Below are 18,750 nucleotides of genomic sequence, written 5' to 3' on the forward strand. Positions count from 1 at the left end.
AAAAGAAAAGAAAATACATAGAAACACATGCACAAAGCTTGTCTACTGAAGCTCCTACCCTAATATATCTTAAACCAATTCTAACTTTTACTCTAACCAAGTGTCAAGAGGATCAGCCAATCCCTGCACCAGAGTGCCAGTCACATTCAGTCACAGACAAATGGATGAGGCAGTTGAGCTGTAAACTGTATGACCTGCATATAGATGAGGCAGTCTCTGCTTTTACAGCAAATCTCCCAGCCCATTACTAGAAAGCATAGGTACACACACGCACACACACACAGAGCCTTGCGGTGCTATACAAGTGGGGGGTCCACCATTGACATAATGCCTTCCCTAGCCCCTTACCCTAACCATCACAAATAAAGGCAGACGTCTAACCTTTGCCCTAATTCAGACCAAACCTCAACTTTAGCCCTAAATTCACATCTTGACTCTCAAAAAGGCCTTTAAAGTTGAGGGGCCCAGCCAAAGGGACCCACAAGTGACCACAGGGCTCCACTTTGGTACTTTGGCACACACACACACACACACACACACACACACACACACACACACACACACACACACACACACACACACACACACACGCTTTTTTTCAAGCTTGTCACAGTTCACTGATGCTCCCTCCAAGCATTCTCTGGCAGGTTTTTTCTTAATTGGCAAGTGTGTTTTTTGGCACCTTTTATCGTGCCCTCTCAAGATCAAAATGATACTGTCCAGACATTGAAATAAAAAAAACATGGCAATCACCATTTTAAACATGGGCATAGGAATAAAAAAAAAAATGTACTAATGCTGCTCACACAAAGACTTTCCCACATCTCATTTTGCTGATGTTTAACCTTCAGCCCCCACTCATCCAAAGGCCATGAGTAATGAAAGCAGCACTGGGTTTGGGCTCCTGACCCCCTCCTCTTCCCATCAGAGAATAATGAGCATCTCTTCTCAGCTCTTCAAAAAGACTCCTATAATGCCAGCTGAAAGTATTAGACATGTTAATCTGTTGGACTAACAGATCATCCAATATTCTTGCTCATGAGACAACAGTCTATTAACGTTTAGTTGATGTTAGGAGGGGGGCTACTGGTGCCCTCTTCATCTATTCGCGTGTGTATGTGTATTATTGAAACTGAAGAGAGACATCTCATTTTCCAGCAGAGCTTTTTTCTGTACACACACAAACTCACAGGTGCTGGACATTTGTGACCTGTTAAAATTCGCAGTGTGATATTGCCAGCTTAGCTTCTTTATCTTTGTACCAATTGTTTAACACTTGATGTAGGTAGGTATAATGACCTCAGCCTGAGTGATGGGCGAGTCCGCCTCTGAGTCCCCTGCCTCTGCTTCCTCAGCAGGCGGCATGTCGAAGGGGTTGAGGAGATCCTCAAAGTACTCCTTCCACCGTTCAATAACATCCCCAGTTGAGGTCAACAGCTCCCCACCTCCACTAAAAAACAGAGTTGGTAAAGAACTGCTTCCCCCTCCTAAGGCGCCGAACAGTTTGCCAGAATCTCTTTGAGGCCGAGCGATAGTCCTCCTCCATGGCCTCCCCGAACTCCTCCCAGGCCCGAGTTATTGCCTCCGCAACGGCACGGGCTGCAGCACTCTAGGCCTGCCGGTACCCATCAGCTGCCTCAGGAGTCCCACAGGTCAACCATACCTGGTAGGACTCCTTCTTCAGCTTGATGGCATCCCTTACCTCCGGCGTCCACCACCGGGTTGGGGGAATACCACCACGACAGGCACCGGAGACCTTGCCTCCACAGCTTCGAACGGCCGCGTTGACGGTGGAGACGGAGAACATGGTCCACTCGACTCTATGTCTCCAACCTCCCTCAGAATCTGGTCGAAGCTCTCCCGGAGGTGTGAGTTAAAGGTCCGTCTGACAAAGGGTTTAGCCAGGCGTTCCCAACAGACCCTCACTATACGTTTGGGCCTGCCAAGTCGTTCCAGCCTCCTTCCCTGCCAACGGATCCTACTCACCACCAGGTAGTGATCATTTGACAGCTCAGCCCCTCTCTTCACCCGAGTGTCCGAAACATAAGGCCAAAGGTCAGGTGAAACGACTACAAAGTCTATCATCGACCTCCGGCCTAGGGTGTCCTGGTGCCTTGTGCACCGATGGACACCCTTATGTTTGAACATGGTGTTTGTTATGGCCAAACTGTGTATAGCACAGAAGTCCAATAACATAACACCATTCGGGTTCAGATCAGGGAGGCCGTTCCTCCCAATCACGCCTTTCCACGAATCACTGTCGTTACCTACGTGGGCATTGAAATCTCCCAGAAGAACAATGGGGTCCCCAGTTGGAGCGCTTTCCAACACTCCCTCCAGAGACCCCTAGAAGGCCGGGAACTCCACACTACCATTTGGCCCGTGAGCACAAATTGAAGTGAGTGACCTATCCCCAACCCAAAGGCACAGGGAAGTTACCCTCTTTTCCATCGGGGAAAGCTTTAACACGTTTCGACTGAGCTGGAGATCTATGAGTAAGCCCACACCAGCCTACCGCAACTTCAAAGTAGAGTCCATTCCCTCTCAAGGAGTTTGATTGCAGAGCCCACCACTACTTTGCACCTGCCGCCTATGGCTCCTTCTGTGGGTGATGGACCTACATGAGAACTGTTCCACGGCACTCCTTCGGGCTGTGCTTGGCCGGGTTACATAGGAATAGGCCCAGCCACCAGGTGCTCGCATGCGAGCCTCTACCCCGGGCCTTGTCTGGTGCCATACCAGACAAAGTCTCGGTCCTTGGTACTTTTCGTAACCACTCTTATTCTTTTAGTAATTCAAAAGCAAATTATTAGTCATTGCTTTTTATTTGAATTTTATGTCTTATTGTTTCAGCTTCAGACTGTTGCCTCTTTGACGTAAATAGTGAAAGGTGAAGTTCACAACCTATCAAAATCATTTCATGGTCATTGCCTTCACAGCCTGAACTGGGATAATTATAATTTGGAAATCAATAACAAGGTCATAGTTTTCATGCATTTTTAAAACACTTTTTCTTTTAAAACTGCTTAAAAGCTAATAATGCCCATGCGTTGCATACTTATGTCTTTGAACGTAGTATTTCATACTTCCACGAATGCATGTGAATGAAGTTTTGATACGATAAGTAATTCGTAAATACTATATTTCTGGGCTATAAAGCAGACCTGTATTAAAAGTTTTTAAAATATAAACCGCACCTGTCTAAGCTGTAGGTGTCCAGGTTGTGATGTGAGATGTTTATGCAGAAAGATCTTTGTAACATTTAATTAAATGCAGTAAGTAAAAATTATGTCCCGGCCTCCAGTCCTGCATCAGACACTGTGTGGCCGGGGCTGTCAAACTGTGGTTGGTGTTAAACATTTCTCTTTGCATCTTTGCACATGCTGGGTAATATTTGCCCATTTGTCTTGTGTGGGAGCAGCAACAGCAGCCTGGGCTGTGTATATAAAGGAATTTGAACCAGGTGGAGCAGATTTCCTGACCGGTTTCAGTCACTAAATCGTTCATCTATCTCATACGATCATTGGTTCTTTATTACTACATTAATGTTACAACCCTCTGAAAAATGCTGCTTGTAAAATGATTGTATAAACAGCTATGATATCCTCGTTCTATGACCACTTTATAGTTGTGATAATATCGATCGGCAGTAGCTTTCAACCTCTCGCTCTCTTAAGATCTTGTTAAATTAGAGTAGATGTTTACTTGGTTATAGCATGTACAGGTGCAGTGAAGCTGCACTAATGCTAACTAATGCATCAGCTAGACCATCAATCGGATTTAATGCTGCATTCACATTTGTGTTCACCATTTCAAAATACCACACTCAAAGTTTTTCTATTATTGGCTAAAATGATTTTATAGATGTATAAATATGCTAAATACTATTTTTTTTACACAGCAGCACCTTAAATGGTGTAAATCTCAGAATGGAACATTTGGATAGGTCCTACATGTTAGTCCCGCCTCCTATGCCAGAATGGGCCAATAGTGTAATACTAAAAAAAGTGGAAGTAAAGATTTATAACTGTAGCAGATTCAAATTAATAATTTAGTATTAATATGGAAGCATTAATATTCCTTGAAAATGTATCAAAACAGGTCATTGAATGTGTGTGAGGGGTGAAACACTTTAAACCTGAACCTTGTAATCCGACTTTCCCAGAGGGGGGAGGGCAGTGGAAGAGTAGGCATCCTTAACATTAGCATACATCAGGTCCAGTGTCTTCTCACTTTTGGTGGGACAACCCACAAACTGGGTCAATGTAGGAAGTGACTTGCACTTAAAGATGTCAGCCTTTACGGCAGTCAGCTTTCATTTGCAGCGAGGTATCACCTGGTTTTTAGCGCATTGGAGCTGTGTTACATCTTTTTGGCCTATAGGTGGCGATCAGCCCCCACACTGGCCTTTATGACGCTGTCCTATACTCATCTTATATAGGCCCATTTAGAGTTATGCATCAATGCCTCTGTGGTGTAATGGTTTGTGTATTTTTTAACAGCCTTGATATGTCATTTTTTTGTCCCGAGTTCGAATCTCGGTGGACGCAGAAGTTGTAATTACTGAACATTTTTATATTTTGGCATACAAGATAATAACAAATGATTAATAGGGCTGGCTGCTTGGATTATTTAGCAGAGCTACAGCCATGTTCCCAAGAGGTTCACCAGCCGCTTTCGGCAGTAAGTCATAACAGGACGTTGTTCTGCCCGCTTTCATGTAGACCCGGAACTCTTCACAGTTCAAACGTAGATTTTGTAATTTCGTTATTCATATACAACATGTAAATGCAAACGCTAAGAATTACAGAAAAGATGACAGTACACCCATCAAGTTTTAACAAATGTGCAATAAAAAAATATAAACAGAAAACGCTTGAAAGCGTTTTCGTTTTATATTTCGTTTATTTCTTTATTACTCCTTTCACTTGTACCACATAACATCAGCACATCAGCAGCTTCGGCAATTGACAACAAACACTAGCCCACACTAGCGAGCAAAGACGCATAATAATCTTTAATATTTAAAAACGAACTACTCTACATTTAATGATACAATACCATGACATCGTTTTTTTGTGCTTAATGTGCAGACACAGATAGAAATGAACAGTCGGACCTCACATCTTTGCGCCACCTGGTGGTTAGAACGAGACTAGCACCCTGATTTTTTTCAGCTGGCTGCAGGATGAAAAATCCTTAGTCAGGGACGCACCCATTGCGCGCTGGCGAAGCACACGTACTGCAGTAAAAAAGGTGGTCGCTTTGAAGTTCTACTTCAAAGTGGGGGGTTGGGGTGTAAACAGCAATGAGCATAACCTGTAAAAACTCACTGGGTAAACAATATGGACAGTGGCGCACATGTCAGGGCTACAGATCGACTTTTTGGCCATCACATGTCCAGGATGGCACCACTTGTTACTAAAAATGGATTCCCCCCCCCAACACACACACACACACACACACACACACACACACACACACACACACTCGCTTCTTTATGGTCCCCATTCGGCCTCTGTCAAAGCGCATGGCGCTGAAGCCGTCAATATTTACGCTGGAGTCAGGGATGACGTCATACAGTCAGGTCTCTGTGACACACATCAAATTGCACTCAGCAAAGATTCTCTCCTTTCTCACTAGAGCTGTCAGTTCATCCATTTTATTATCCAGTGACCTCACGTTGCCCATAATCAGTTAAGGGAGATGCGGCTTGAATCTTCTCACCTTCTCTGGTCTTTGTTCCCTCTACGAACTTTTTTGCCTTGTCTGCATCCTCTCATTTTTCTCCTTATTTTTCGGGAAGGCTTGGCGTCTGTGACAAACCGCCGGTTTGTTTCCCACTGAGCAGCCCCGGACTGTGCGCACACACAAACACACACACACGCACCAGCTGATTGGCCGCAGAGAGCGGGTGCACACGCAATCGTGCGGCCATTTGGACATTTTACCACCATTACATTTTGTTACGCCGTTAGACTAACCACATACACTTGTCACTTTTGTTGGTTTTGGTTTCTTGGGTCAGTACTTACGTGTCGGGAGTAGTCGGACTCCCGCGTCGCGCCGGCAAAACCGGACAGCTGGGCGACGCTCACTTTTGACGTCATTGCAGTGTCGCCTCGGCGCGAGGCGCGGGTCCGACGAAACCACTTTTGTTTGTTGTTATTATTTGGTCCTAGTCATTATTTGTGGGGTATTCTTGTGTTATGAATCTGAGAATTATTGTGGGAATATGGGTGATTGATTTATACTTGTTTAAAGGTGAATATTGGGATTATAAATGTTTAGTTTCCAGAACGTTCTGGAGAATGGTTCCACCCAGTTGAAGGGGGCGGGGCCAGGCCTTTAAGAAGAGTGGCCAAACTCCCTTGTGGGGGAGAGTGGACTGGACGGAGAGCGAGTTGGTTGGTGAGAGAGTGTTGACGAAGAGGAGAGACATTCCTTTTATTTGAGCAGGGTTTTTTTTCCAGGTTGATTTCCTCATCCATAGTTGTCCTTATCATTCTGTTTTTCTTTTTTTTGTCTGTTGCACCCGCGGGGTTTTTGGAGCAACTGTAAATACTGCACCTGATTCTTTTCTGCACTATACTTTTGGACTGAATAAACTCACCATCTGCGAGCAAGCCATCTTTTTTTTGGTTGTTTTTTGCACGGCGTTCCACGTCTCGAGTGAGCAGCAGAGCTCACTCACCACAGTTGGTGTCAGAAGTGGGATGGCTACTCGCAAGACAGCACCGAAAGGCAGAAAACCTGGACCTAGGCTGCGGTCGCAGGGGAAGGTGACAGCTGTGATGCAGGATGATGAGGACTGGAAGTCGGACGGGAGTGCAGAGTCGGTGATTCCCGGTGCCAAACCTGAGGAGGGAATGGTCTCTTTGATGCAACACTTCTTGAACGCACAGCAGCGCAGAGAAGAGCGGTTTCTGCTGGAGCTCCGGGGCCTACGGGAGTCCATTGTGGAGGCAGCTAGGCCGGACTCAGATGGAGAGAGTCCACGTTTGGAGCTGCCAACGCCAGCTGCTTCGAGGGTAGCTAGTCAGCGCAGAGCGGGCTACCACAGAGACTCCCCAGGTGTGCCAGTGCTGAGAGGGCCGCCCCAGCGGATGGAGCCAACGAAGACCAAGTGCTAATGGTGGCTGTAGTGGCTAGTCTACCGACAGACATGATTTTGGGCCGTGATTTGCCAGTGTTGTGTGACTTATTACAAAGCACCGAGAGGAGCACGGGAAATGTTGACTCTGTGTTACCAGGTCATCTGTCATGTCCGGCCTTTACGCGGGCACAAGCCAGGGCAGGACTCCAACCTCTACCAGACATGGATGAAAGTCTGTTGCAGGGTGGAGACAGAGGCCCAAAAAAATCGCGCAGACTGAAACGTCTGGAGAAGTACCTGGGCACACCAACCTTGGAGGTTGCTGCAGAGCACCCGGAGGGTATTGGTTGGCAAGAACCAGAAAATATAGCGGAGCTACAGAAAGGGGATGTGACGTTAAAAGCTATGTTTGAAAAAGCGATGTCTGATCAACCCTCTAACCTGTGTGAAGAAAAATGTGTGGTTAAGAATGACATTTTGTATGTACAAGCTGGGGATAAATCTCGCCTTGTTGTCCCGGCTAGCTGCCGCCCACTCGTCTTACACCTAGCACACTCTGTCCCGTGGGCTGGTCACCTGGGCCAACAGAAAACATTTGCACGTGTTAGCTCTCGGTTTCATTGGCCAACATTGTATGCTGATGTTCGCACCTACTGCAACTCTTGCCCAACCTGTCAGAAGACCAGTGCTGTGCCGCGGCAGCACAGGGCCCCATTGCACCCTCTCCCTGTGCTCTCTGAGCCCTTTAGGCGAATCGCCATGGACATTGTGGGACCGCTGGAGAAAAGCAGTGCGGGACATCGCTACATCCTGGTCATCAGTGATTACGCAACAAGATATCCGGAAGCTTTTCCACTGCGCACAGCAACTTCACCAAACATCGTCCGTGCCCTGGTACAACTTTTCTCCTGAGTGGGAATACCTGAAGAGATCCTGACAGACCAAGGCACCAACTTTACATCGCGGCTGATGGGGCAGTTGTACCGGCAACTGGGCATCACTGCCATCAAGACAACCCCATACCATCCACAGACAGACGGACTAGTAGAAAGGTTCAACCAGACACTGAAAAACATGCTACGGAAATTTGTGGTGGATACTGGAAAAGACTGGGACAAATGGCTGCCATTTGTCCTCTTCGCTTACCGAGAAGTCCCCCAAGCATCCACCGGGTTCTCACCATTCGAGCTTCTCTATGGTTGGCAGGTACGGGGACCGCTGGATCTGCTGAGGGAAAGCTGGGAAGAGGGTACGACAGCCAAGCCAGAGGAGAGAGGCATCGTGCAATATGTACTGGAGATGAGGGAGCGACTCGAGCAGTACAGAGACCAGGCAAGGGAGAACCTGCAGGCAACACAACGATACCAGAAGCGGTGGTATGATCAGCATGCACGACTACGGCAATACCAACCAGGCCAGAGAGTGCTACTTTTGCTACCTACCTCAACGAGCAAACTTCTGGCAAAATGGCAAGGCCCATATACCGTGGTACGCAAGATGGGGCCAGTAACATACGAGGTCCATCACCCAGACAAGGGAAAGGCAAAACAGACATATCATGTCAATCTTTTGAAGGAGTGGAAGGAGTCACCGGAGAAGAAACCTGCGTCAGCCATGCTGGTACGGAAGGTGACGGGTGAAGAGGAAGAGGACGGTGTGGAAGGTGCGGAAAGAAAGATGTCTGTGTTGGATTTGAATCACCTAGACGACATCAAGCGCCAGGAGTTGCAGGGTCTATTAGACCAGTTTCCAGCGTTGCTTCGTCAGAGGCCGGGGCGAACAGCGCTGATCCACCTGCCATTCACCTCACAGATAACACGCCGTCCAGGCAGAGGCCGTATCGGGTACCGGAACGTTTGGTGGCTCCATTGAAGGAAGAAATTAGGATGATGAAGGAGCTGGGAGTGATTGAGCCATCTACAAGCGAGTGGTGCAGCCCAGGGGTGATTGTCCCGAAGAAAGACGGGTCTATCCGTGTCTGCATCGACTTTCGGAAGCTCAACGCCCAATTCCAGTTCGACGCCTACCCGATGCCACGGGTAGATGACCTCTTGGAAAGAGTGGGAAGGGCAAAATTTATAACTACCTTGGACCTCTGCAAGGGCTACTGGCAGGTTCCCTTGGATACAGCATCGAGGCCTTACACAGCTTTCAGGACTCCGGCGGGCCTTTACCAATTCACGGTCCTACCGTTTGGGCTGCACGCGGCCCCAGCCACGTTCCAGAGGCTGATGGACAGGGTCCTACAAGGATGTGAGGAGTGGGCCGCTGCCTATCTGGACGACGTTGTCGTCCACAGTAGCTCATGGGAGGAGCATCTGTCCCACCTGCAACAAGTGCTGCAGAAGATTGCTGAGGCTGGCCTGACCCTAAACATGGGGAAATGCGAATGGGCAAAACAGGAGGCACAATACCTGGGGTACCATCTGGGCAATGGACAGCTACGACCCCAGGTCAATAAGGTGGAATCCATCTGCCAGAGCTCAAGGCCGAAGACCAAGAAGGAGGTGAGGTCATTTCTGGGCCTGGTGGGATGGTACCGGAGGTTCATCCCGGACTTCGCCTCCATAGCAGCACCCCTAACGGATCTGCTGGGTAAGGGGGTACCAAACCCCATTCGGTGGACTGAGAACTGCGAGGCAGCATTTAGGGCCCTGAAGGAGAAGATGTGCTCCAGGCCAGTGTTGCAGAGCCCGGACTTCTCCCAAGGTTTCCTGGTCCAAGTAGACGCGTCAGCGGTGGGTCTAGGAGCCGTGTTGGTCCAGGGGCCCAAGGGAGAAGAAAAACCGATAGCTTACCTCAGTCGTAAGCTATTACAGAGAGAGACCCGCTATTCAGCGGTAGAGAAGGAGTGCCTGGCCATCAAGTGGGCCTTGGAAAGCTTGAGGTACTACCTCTTGGGAAGGACATTCGACCTTGAAACGGACCACAGAGTGTTGACTTGGCTGCATTCCACAAAGGACCACAATGCCAGGGTCATGAGATGGTACCTGTCGTTGCAGCCGTTCAACTTTAAAATTCGGCACAGACCTGGACGCCTGAATGTGGTAGCAGACTACCTGTCAAGGAACCCGACAGGCACTCTGCTAGGAGAGGGGGAAGGTGGTGTGACAAACCGCCTGTTTGTTTCCCACTGAGCAGCCCCGGACTGTGCGCACACACAAACACACACACACGCACCAGCTGATTGGCCGCAGAGAGCGGGTGCACACGCAATCGTGCGGCCATTTGGACATTTCACCACCATTACATCTTGTTACGCCGTTAGACTAACCACATACACTTGTCACTTTTGTTGGTTTTGGTTTCTTGGGTCAGTACTTACGTGTCGGGAGTAGTCGGACTCCCGCGTCGCGCCGGCAAAACCGGACAGCTGGGCGACGCTCACTTTTGACGTCATTGCAGTGTCGCCTCGGCGCGAGGCGCGGGTCCGACGAAACCACTTTTGTTTGTTGTTATTATTTGGTCCTAGTCATTATTTGTGGGGTATTCTTGTGTTATGAATCTGAGAATTATTGTGGGAATATGGGTGATTGATTTATACTTGTTTAAAGGTGAATATTGGGATTATAAATGTTTAGTTTCCAGAACGTTCTGGAGCTCACTCACCACAGTGTCTCTGGCAGAATCAAGTATTTTGCGGCCAATCTTGTGGTGTAAATAAAGTTTGCGTGTTGCCGGGTTTGCTCTTGCGCACCAGTTTTACGAATGAGGGAAGGTATGATTCCAAGCAAAAAAAAAGGGGGAGGCTCTACTGAACATGATCAGAGAGGGTGCACCTTAAATACTAAGACTAATTAAAGGAAATCGCACACAGAAGTTAAAAAGTCAAGAAAAATTCAGAAAAGACAAGTCAGTAAGACAGGGCGATCAAAGCGTGCTGCTGCAAAGCTCACGCCCACCAGGACAGGCTGAGACTGAACAAGCTGTGGGAGCTCTGAGCAGCTCCGCCAGTGGCAGACTGATCCACCCTCAATGTAGGAAGGAGCGCTACAGCAGGTCCTTCATTCTCACCGCTGGTAGACTGTACAATGTAGAGGTCTGACAGGCTCAAATCTGCACATTTGTTTGGTCACTTTATTTTGGACACTATTTGAGTTGTTAATATGTACATATGTTGCTGTTATTGGTTATTATTATAAATACTATTATTACTTTTTTCATTGCAATCCTGCACAATTTCTTTGCTGTCTTGTTGCTGTTCCAGCAATTGAATTTCCCCACTGTGGGATCAATAAACTCTGTCTGTCTGTCTGTCTGTCTGTCTGTCTGTCTGTCTGTCTGTCTGTCTGTCTGTCTGTCTGTCTGTCTGTCTCTGTCGATAAAAGAAAGTTACGTAGTTCAGAGCAAGGTGGACTTTCCAGAAGAAGCTTAGGCTGAAAACGTAGAAGACTTGTAAAAGAAGATTGAAGAAAAATTAAGTTTTCACTCTTTTGGTGACTTGTGGCTCAATTGGTAGAGCGTTAGCTTGGGGAGCAAAAGGTCCCAGGTTCAAGCCCACCAGAGCGGCAAGCATGTCTTTGAGTTAAACAGCTCGCACTACCTCTCCGTGTACCGCACTGTGGCTGCCCACTACTCCCTCAGAGGGTGAGGGAGTAGTTTACTTTTTTTGTAACTTTTTTGCAAAACCCTTCAGTAATTTGGCTCCATATACAGTATATGTAGCTACATGGAAAAGACCCTTAAGAAGCAACTCTTTTTTACTTACTTACTTTCTAAGCTTATCAGTAGCCACCTCTGTGACAAGGCATAAGACTGTAAAACATGGATTAATGTCAAAAAATTGTTAAACCAAAGATTGTTTCAACTAAATTGCATGCCTTTTGTTTTGCAGACTATCACAGTTTAAAGAGGAGGCCAAGAATTATGTGGGTGCCAATATGAAGAAGGTAACAGGACTATTTAATATGTTTTTTTATTGTGCCTTTCTTAGCCAGTTTAGCGTTTTCCTGTTTTTCATCCCATTGTGCTATTTTTATGTTTCCTTATGCTTTTTCCATTAAGTGCACACTTAATGTTAGAAATGTCACTGAACTGAAAGTGAAATAATGCCCATTTAGTCACTTCACATTTAAGTGTGCCCTAGATGTCAAGATCATTTGCATTTACAAAATATTAATAAAATAATGTTCCTAGTTTAACAGAGATAATAAAAACTCTGTTATTACAAAATTGTTGTATAAAAATGTACATTAATCAAGAGATTTCAATTTTAAACGACATAAGTGAAAGGTTGAATATTTTGTATAGACCTCAGGCATCAACCAAACACAAAGTATGATAAAAAGATCAAGCATTGAGAGGGCAACGCAATATTTTGAGGTTGTTTTTCAGCTCCAGGGTCAAAGTTATTTCTGCTCTCAATTAGAAAATCTTAAAAGAGAATGTCAGGCCCTCAGTCTCTGAGGTATTTGTTCAAATATTTAATTTAATTAATAACAATTTTTTAAATAGAGGGGTAACTACACACACAAACCTCCCCTCATATGCCCCCTGAACCATGACGTCAGAAATAGACGCAAGGAATAAACACAAGTGTCTAATTTTAAATGAGCCTTGGCTTGTACATAATTATTCTGAGCATAACAATATCTTTACAAATACAGCTACGTTAGTAGAAACAAATATATAGTAGCTATGCTTTGTTTGCTTTTTTGTGATAAATAAAATCCTGATAATTCATACACAGATACAAGAATGCAGTAACCCATAAAAAGAATAGAACAGCTCTCAATTCTTACTATAGTGATTGTAACAGTCAATCTTATTTATTATAGTCCTAAAGAAAGGTATACTCTCAATGAGATACAACACATTGTTCACACAAGCCGTCTGAATAACATTGGAGATACAACAGAATGCCACTAACTACAAATTAGACCTCAAGGAAGCTAAGGCTAAAGCAACTAAGTGATTGATTTTAACCAACTGAAGTGACTGACTGTCTTTGACAAGCTGAACACGATGTAAATGAGATCAGTTGCCTTAATCTACTTTCATATTATTTTAGTTGAGATGTCTCTAAAAATGGTTATTTTTGTTTAAATGGCTGCGGTATTGTAATTGCTCTTGCATGGTTTGTCTGCTTGTCCACTGCTTGTTCATCAACTTAGTTTTCGTTGTTTAGTGTTTAGAGGTAATTGTGTCTCTAAACCTTGTACCCTGCTTAGGTCCCTATACCCTCATGCATAACCATAAATGCAAGTGAAAGTGTATTATGTTTTTGGTCTTAGTGGTAACGTTACTAATCTTGGGCCTTTGCCCGTTACCCTTCTTTTCTGAGGCTTACAATAACTTGTGGAAAAACAAACGAGTGCAGGTAAGAAAGATGACATTAAGTATTTAGGCTGAGGAATCTCCTTGTTATTTTCTAATTTTCTCTGTTGAAGACCTCACTAACCTCCCACTTTAGCTCTGACTACCTCCAAATTTATAAATGCATTCATTTCAGTAAAGATGAGTTTTCTTTAACATATTAAATATATTTCTATATGGCATATCTGTGCTTGCGACATTTGCAGATTTTAAATCCTCAGTTATATATTTATAGAATCTGCTCTTGGCATCAATGTTCATGTTTTCTTGCATCTTGCAGGGCCAGTATTTTTTTTCTCTTTTTTTTTTTGGCTTGTTTTTACATTTACATAGGTTAGCTCAGCTTTTACATGTGCATACTTTTTTGTTCTTGTTCATTGCTTTAAATTGTTGCAGGTCATTTCACAGGTTAAAATGTGTTTGTATTATAGTAGGCCATGATCCAGCTTTCTGCTTTGAAAGCAACACCAAAGGATTATTGTTATTACCGTACTTTTCGGACTCTAAGACGCTACATTTTCTTGCAATTTAAACAAGCTTAACAGTGCAGCTAATTTGTGGACTTTTACCGGCTTATGAGCTTCGTGCTGCCGAACACAGCCAAAATGTATACACCGTACAGATCCGACTAAAATCTATTGAGGCTTGCGTGTTGCATACCCTTATTCATTATGTGGTAGCGTTGCGAATCTTCAGTGTGCTCTTGCTAGCAGTGTTGATTGACTTCGGATGGACAAAGCCGATAGAGTAGATTCTTCTTTCTCCCTTAATAAATAAATGACTAGTTCACTAAAAGAGATTGTAAAGACATTTCACTTATTATATGCACAAACCATGCAGGTGTTACTGCGCTTAAAAAAAACCAAAACAATTGCCACCTTAAAAGAAGTAGAGTTGAAAATGCCTGTCCATCAAACAACAGTGCCTGCAACAGCTCCCTCTGCTATGAGGAAAAAGCCAAAAAAACAGCGAAAGAAAGACCAAGAAAGTGTGTGAGGCCATTTAATTCTGACACTGAAGATAGGTCGATAGTGATTAATTACTTTTGTGGTACGGTGCTGTACTTTTTTTTTAACCAGCTGTGTTAAAGGCACTGTTCAGGGAAAAAAATATTTACCATTTTTAATTAAAAGTTGCAAAAAATTTTCTCTGTATCATTTTTCTGTGTAAATGTGTCACGTCACGTGGAAACCTGCGGCTTATAGACAGACCTGCTGTCTATACATGAAAAAAATGTTTTCATTAAAAGCTAATGGGTGTGGCTTAAATTTGGGTGCGCATTATAGCCCGGAAAATACGTAAACTTATTTCCAACAAGTTACGTTACGGATTTTACCGTGGCTGTGTAAGAGGAGCATTAACATTTAAGCTTTAGGTCTGCAAGTCTGGTTTTAAAATTGTTTTGTGTAAACCTTGTCAGGGTGTTCGTAGAATAAATTGTGGTCCTCCAGTGCATACATATACAGAATAGTAATATTAAAGTTTTATTATGCAACTATTAAGAATTGGTTAGTGATTGCGTACTAGTTTGTTTTCATTTTGGCTAGTTTATTTTTTTGCATTTTTTGTGAACTTGAATGTTATTATCATTACTGTAATGCTTGAACCAGGATGTATCAGGCATAGCCTTGCAGCTTTAAGGTGGAGCATGAGTAATGTCAAAAACGTAATTTATGCCATTCAATTAAAAGTGCAATTTATATATTATATAGACTCATTACACACAGAGATATACAGTAGTTCAGTCTTTTTTTTTTTTTTGTTAATTTTGATGATTATGCTCTACAAGTAATGAAAACAAATTCAAATTCCCCCGTCAAATAAATTGGAATATTTCAATAGAGTTCAATCTTGTAAAATCATGGTGTCACAATTTGATGATCTGATTAATTCTAAATGCCTGTGAAGGTTGCCTGAGCTTTTAAATGGTCTCAGTGTGGTTTAGGAGGAGACACAGTCATGGTGAAGACTGATGACAGTCACTGACCACAATATGATTGCTAAAAAATCTGGTTGTTCACAGATGCCTTGTCCAAACATATTAATGGAAAGTTGAGTGAAAGGAAAAACTACAACTGACAAATTTCTTGTCAAGCCACTCTTGAACTACGTGTGTGTGTGTGTGTGTGTGTGTGTGTGTGTGTGTGTGTGTGTGTGTGTGTGTGTGTGTGTGTGTGTGTGTGTGTGTGTATAATGAATCTATATAGAAGAGTTTTACTGTAGTTTTACTTTCATAATCCCTCTAAACAGTTTAAAGATGTTCAGTAAATAATTAGTACAACTCTTTTTTATGATTGTGTTATTGATATATTGTGTCAAATTTAATGTTGCATACTTATAAGCCCTATTGTCACTGCCAATGCTTATGTTGTTCTTATCTAATGACAGCAGAAAATTAGAAAACTAGAGCATCCAATCTGATCATGGCCTCAATTAGTTTTCAGCAGTAGTGTTTTGAGACTCTCTTATGATCCATTCTAATTTCTCTAGTTGAAGATGCGTGCTGGTGGAATGAGTGAGTCATCCAAATGGAAGAAGCAGAAACGCTCACCAAGGCCACCTCGCCATATGGTTCGGAGTTCTTCCTGTCAGATGGACTCAATTCAGCCCAGCAACAACCTTTCAGGTAAAAGAAAGACTATTCTAGTCTCTAGTCTCCTGTAACCCGATGTACGAGATCGTTTTTGAAAGCACTTATCTTACTGCCTGCCTGCAAAAGGTGAGATAGATCTCACTTTCTAACATGTTTCAGGTCAAAAAAACATCATGCAAAATAATATCTGCATGTGCATAAATTTGTCAGGAACAACACGCCTTTTTATTTTTATCCTTTTTTTGTGATGTTCACCTGTTTCTAGCAACTACTTTCTGATTTTCCATCAAAAATAAAACAGGCTGTGCTTTGTAATTAATTACAATGATACGCTTGCTGTATGTGGAATGTGTTGGGTGTCAGATCTTAAACCTTACCTTGTAAAGTGCATTGATAAACATCAGTTGTGAATTGGTGGTATATACATAAAATTGAATTGAATTAAATTATAAAAAACAAACATCGATTAGACACGGTGGCACGGTGGTGCGGTGGGTAGCACTGTCGCCTCACAGCAAGAAGGTTCTGGGTTCGATTCCCGGAGGCGGCCTTTCTGTGCACGTTCTCCCCGTGTTTGCGTGGGTTCTCTCCGGGTTCTCCGGCTTCCTCCCACAGTCCAAAGACGTGCATTATTGATTGGCCGTAGGTGTGAGTGTGTGAGTGAATGGTTGTCTGTCTATGTGTTGCCCTGCGATGGACTGGCGATGGACTGGACAGGATGTACCCTGCCTCTCGCCCGTAGCCAGCTGGGATAGGCTCCAGCACCCCCATGACCCCGCACTAGGGAGTAAGCGGTTAAGAAAATGGATGGATGATTAGATACGATGTTAACACATACAGTAACACAAACACACGTTGCAGAAAATGCCTAAGCCAATGACTCATTAACCATTTTTGTTGAAATAAAACATGTTGAAATTGTTGCTTCTGATTTAAATAATATAATATAATAATAATTGTCATTTTTCATGTATTTAATGCTTGTTTGTCCCTCATATTATATATATATTATTACTATTTAATTTGATAGGAAACCTTGGTGTTTTAGTAACCTAACTGCATGTTGTTGCCCTGACGCAACAAACCAGATCTACTTGAGTTCCTGGGGGGGTGCATTTTGTGATCAATGTGTTATCAGGGACCTAACAAAAAAGTCATGCCATAGAGGACTAATTCAAATTGTAGTACCACAGCGGATAATTGTCTTTCCCTCTTTCTTTTTCCTATTAGGTGACGTTGCATTCATTGAGAAGGGCTCATCCATCTTACCAGTTTCAGATAACGTTGGCTCATCCATTTCTAGTCCTACAACCACAGACAGCGGCCTAGATTCCTGTTCCAAAGCCACGTCCAGGGAAGACCTTTCTGACCTGGAACAGTGTAGCTTATATGCAACCACACTTCCTGGGACTGGGCTGGGCTCTCCTGATTCTCAGGTACATGTGTGGCATATCAGTGGCATATCAGTAGGATGTTCAGCAATTTCTTGTTATATTTTTTCACCACACACACATTTAGCCTATGTGTGAACATTGTATGGACTTTTCTCAAGTATTGTTGAATCATATTTGACCTTAATGTTTATGTAAATCTGTGATTTTTATGCTCGTTTTTATCTGTGTACAGTTTGAGGGAAGACCAACTCAATCAGTCTCAGTGGAGTCCATCCCTGAGGTTCTGGAGGACAAAGATTCCATCATAGAGGACAACACCTCTGTACATGATATGGACTACGTCAACCCCCGGGGAGTTCGTTTCACACAGTCCACACAAAAAGATGGCAAGAATGTTTTTGAACACCTCTTATTTACTTTATATTTACTTGTCAAACAGAAACCTTACCTCTACAATTTTAAAATGATTTTTTAATCTTCTTTAATCTTCTTTTCTCTCTTATAGGAGCATCTCTCATTCCTTATGGTCTGCCATGTCTAAGAGAACTTTTTCGCTTTTTGATCTCACTGACCAACCCCCATGACCGCCACAACACTGATGCAATGATGCACATGGGCCTGCAGCTGTTAACTGTAGCACTCGAGTCAGCACACATTGCTAACTACCAGACTTTGTTAGGCCTGATAAAAGATGAACTTTGTAGACATCTGTTCCAGGTAAGGAAAAAATGAGACATTATGTGCAGTTAAGTATTGTGCATTGATGCAATATTTTCTGAATATTATTCGCATTAAATTTTACAATTCACATAATTTGCATAATTGCCAGAATATAATATAGTAGTAATATAATAGTGTTTTTCTGCACTATAAAATGTTTTTCTTTGTCCAGGTCGTACCTAGATTAATATTTTAGTATATAATTTCTTTTAATTTGTCTTTTGTTCTAGTTACTTAATGCGGACCGTATAAACTTGTATGCTTCATCCATACGAGTTTGCTTCTTGCTTTTTGAAAGCATGAGAGTACATCTGAAGTTTCAACTTGAGGTAACTTGCAACTTTTCATCAAGTGAAAAGTTACCTGATTCTGAGACGCTAATATTTCTTCCTTTGCTGAAATGGCAGCTGTACCTCAAGAAACTAATTGACATCATCACATCAGAGAACACAAAGATGCCTTATGAGATGAAAGAGATTGCATTGGAGGCTCTGGTCCAGCTTTGGAGGATTCCCAGCTTTGTCTCAGAACTGTATGTCAACTATGACTGTGACTTCTATTGTTCCAGCTTATTTGAAGAACTTACTAAGCTGTTATCCAAGGTAACAATCTTAGCATATTGTTGATCATTT

The 18,750-nt window shown here is 43.5% G+C and overlaps 1 protein-coding gene across 5 annotated transcripts in view; it reads left to right on the forward strand.

The window, feature by feature from the left end:
• The window catches only part of gbf1 (golgi brefeldin A resistant guanine nucleotide exchange factor 1), a 96,966-nt gene that overhangs the window by 53,357 nt on the left and 24,859 nt on the right, over positions 1-18,750 (forward strand). For 4 of the 5 annotated variants that reach the window (XM_029127614.2, XM_029127615.2, XM_029127616.2 and 1 more), the window contains exons 8-14: positions 11,931-11,985; positions 15,902-16,037; positions 17,235-17,440; positions 17,631-17,784; positions 17,904-18,115; positions 18,349-18,447; positions 18,526-18,720. In XM_029127614.2, coding sequence (XP_028983447.1) covers positions 11,931-11,985; positions 15,902-16,037; positions 17,235-17,440; positions 17,631-17,784; positions 17,904-18,115; positions 18,349-18,447; positions 18,526-18,720 — 1,057 coding nt within the window. Of the gene's footprint in view, positions 1-11,930; positions 11,986-13,298; positions 13,416-15,901; positions 16,038-17,234; positions 17,441-17,630; positions 17,785-17,903; positions 18,116-18,348; positions 18,448-18,525; positions 18,721-18,750 lie in introns of those variants that run through there. The other variant, XM_055502835.1, reaches the window with a different exon arrangement.

This window comes from Betta splendens, chromosome 15 (genome assembly GCF_900634795.4).
Source record: "Betta splendens chromosome 15, fBetSpl5.4, whole genome shotgun sequence".
Taxonomy (NCBI): Eukaryota; Metazoa; Chordata; class Actinopteri; order Anabantiformes; family Osphronemidae; genus Betta; species Betta splendens.